General features: G+C 45.4%; 1 protein-coding gene across 1 annotated transcript in view; it reads left to right on the top strand.

The window, feature by feature from the left end:
- Window positions 1–2,207: 2,207 nt before the first annotated feature.
- Window positions 2,208–3,006, top strand: part of LOC138059544 (uncharacterized) — a 1,791-nt gene continuing 992 nt past the window's right edge. The window contains exon 1 of the mRNA XM_068905189.1: window positions 2,208–3,006. This exon is cut by the window's right edge and continues 992 nt beyond it. Within this exon, the coding sequence (XP_068761290.1) occupies window positions 2,208–3,006 (799 nt within the window).

Below are 3,006 nucleotides of genomic sequence, written 5' to 3'. Positions count from 1 at the left end.
CCAGAGGGACCGTGGACAAAGGTCAGTGGGGACCTCTGCGGACCGCTGGCCAACGGAGACCTCGCTCTGCCAATACTCCAGATACCCAGGGGTTGAATTTGTGGGATCTACCAGTGAAAAAGCAACAATTCCTGTGTTCAGAAGGGTATTCGATGCCCACGGAAGTACCGGAAGTGGTGAAATCGGACAATGGCCCACCATTTAACAGCCACAAATTTGAAGCATACGCACAAGAGGAAGGGTTCAAACATCGAAACGTGATCCCCGGATGACCAGAAGCCAACGTCGATGTAGAGAGGTGTATGCAGAGAATAAAAAAAACAGCAAGAATCGCCACATTACAGGGCAGACCTCTCCGTGACGAGGTGCACTGGGGGATCAGAACATACAGAGCAACTGTACACAAAACCACTGGAGCTATTGTAGCCTGAATAAACTTATGTTCGGACGGGAACTGCGTGGAAAGCTCCCAGAACCGAGGACAACCTGAGCACCCAGACGACACTACGGTCCGTAAGCGTGACAGAGAGCAAAAGGAGAAAATGAAGAGATATGCCGGATATGTTGGTCATCAACCGTGCCTCCCACCTCTGTGACCCAGGTTCAACTCTGGCCTCGGTTTCAGTCGATCTCAATCTGACTCCGAAGGTTTTTCTCCGGGTACTCCGGTTTTCCTTCCTCCTCAAAATCGACTCCCGGCCTATTCCATCAGGCTGTGGTGCTGTGCTCCGAGGTCAAACATGGGTCGTGTTCAGGGGCCGAGCGCCTAGCTGGCAGCACAGCTCCTTCGGCGCGACCTCGTTGAGCTGCGCCCTTAGTAATTCAGTCTCCGACTGCGAGAAAGGGCGATTAGCAGATATTATTATTATTATAGCGGCAACACGGAACAAAGATAGGCGATACGCCCCGGAGAAAAATCACGTCCACAAAGGACGGCAAATACAATGATTTTATTTGCGATTAAGATCTAAGAGACTACTGGAAGCCCTCGGACTACAACACTCGTTTACTAATGTAGGGGGCAGGGATGTAATGGCGTGACTGTATACCACCATATATGTAAAGTAAGTTATGCATGGTATGTAAGCATGCTATATAATGTGTAGATCTAGAGTCGGCCCGAACGGACATCGTTCGAGAGACGTTAACATTGTAAACGCTCGACATAAAACCTACTAAGTGTTTTCTTTGTGCATAGAGTCTTCTGCGCGTATTTTGATGGATTTCAGTTGGTAGGAGAAATGTGTACATTTCTCTGGTGGACACAGCAGAATATTCAACTAGACGCTCAATGAAGCGTACACTGGGTTTGCCCGTGGTACGTGTTACACAAAAACAAGAGGCACTGAATTGGGTGGGTGGTATTGGACTGCAGCGTTCCAGTTAATTTTTTCAAGTGGGGGGTCAATAAGACCATTTGAGGGGTCACACAGATGTCTTGCCAGCAGAGGCCCACACGCTCACACGCTCACACGTTTAATTATTTTGTAACGCCCTGTCCCATTTTGAGGTCTTTTAATTTTTTAAGTTTTGGTAATAAATTCAGTTTAAAGATAACAAAACACGCTATTGAGTAAAATTCACTGGTATCTTCTTTAAATAAATAGTCTGCAAAGAAACTAACTGCAAATTGCTCTGACGGACGTTTTCCTGCATGTCGTGCATGTCTTGCAGTTGCACTAAGCAAAAATTTATTGCACTAAGGACACTGAGGAAGGACTGAAGATGTTGTTTCCGTTTCATAATTCCTCTCCGTTTTAGTCTTGTCTGATATCAGGTCAAAACATTTTTTGGCTTTACGTTGGAACCAAAAAGTACTATAAAAGCCGGGAGTTAACAGTAAAAGACAAGACAAAAGACAGACGAAGAAAAATATAACATAGTTTTTGTATATAAAATTCTCTGAATCGATGTCGAAGTTATTTAAACACAAATGGTGTTTTGGTGGATCTTTAAACAAAAGATACCTTTTTAGAGCTCAAAAATGGGACGTCAATTGGATAACCAAGACTGGCGGTGGAAAATAAATGTCTGGAATCTTAAAGTGAATCGTCAAGAGACGCGTTTCTCTAGCTTGGAAGCCAAACTGGATGCCTTGTTATCGAGTTTTGAAGCGCTGGCTCACAAGTTTGACGCTCGGTCGAGCGCTAGACCGACTGTGTCACAGAATTCTGACCTCGAAGAAGATTTTCTGCCGGCGGAAAACGATGATAGTGTACGACCCAGCAGAAAGTGTCTTCAGTCATAAGGACGAAACGGCTGATCTTCCCTACGAGGACCTTTTTAAGGACTGTGAGGACTGCGGTCCTAAAGTCCATGATGGAGTGGCAAAGCGTATTGATAACGCTTGCACGAAAAAACCTGCCAAAGAACAGTTCACAAAGATTCAAGCCAAACACCTTCGTCCCGAGAACTGTGAATATTTGAAAGTCCCTAGGGTTAACCCCGAGCTTTGGGACGACCTTTTGGACAAGGTTAAAAGTCGTGATGTTGGTTTTCAAGCCTTCCAAAAGGGATTAATTAACGGTATTGTCCCAGAAGCCAGTCTTGCCAGCAAACTCGTGGAAGCCAAGAAAAACAAGGCCCAATCCATTCCAGTGGCAGATGCCTACAATTTGGCTATTGACGCGCTAACGCTTTTGGGGAATTCAGTGTTTGAATTCTCGATGAAACGTAGAGAGATGCTAAAGTCGGAGGTTGCTCCGGGGTTCAAATCTCTTTGCCACGAATCCCAACCGATAACAACCATGTTATTTGGGGACGAGTTGCCCCAGAGCATAAGGGATATTTCGCAAGTGAAAAGAATGGCTGCTAAAAGTGTGACCTCCTCCAAGCGTAACAAAATGCCTTTCTCGCGAGACGAGAAAGAATGTATTTCAGTGGAAGTTGGGAAATTGTTGGGAAAGGGTGCGATAAGACGTGCGTCTTTTCATCCCAACCAATTCTTGTCGAATCTATTCACAATTCCAAAGAAAGGCGGCGAGCTGCGCCCTGTTATTAATTTGA

Source organism: Montipora capricornis, chromosome 1, assembly GCF_036669925.1.
Source record: "Montipora capricornis isolate CH-2021 chromosome 1, ASM3666992v2, whole genome shotgun sequence".
In the NCBI taxonomy this organism is placed as follows: domain Eukaryota; kingdom Metazoa; phylum Cnidaria; class Anthozoa; order Scleractinia; family Acroporidae; genus Montipora; species Montipora capricornis.
This window is presented reverse-complemented; position numbering and strand designations above follow the sequence as displayed.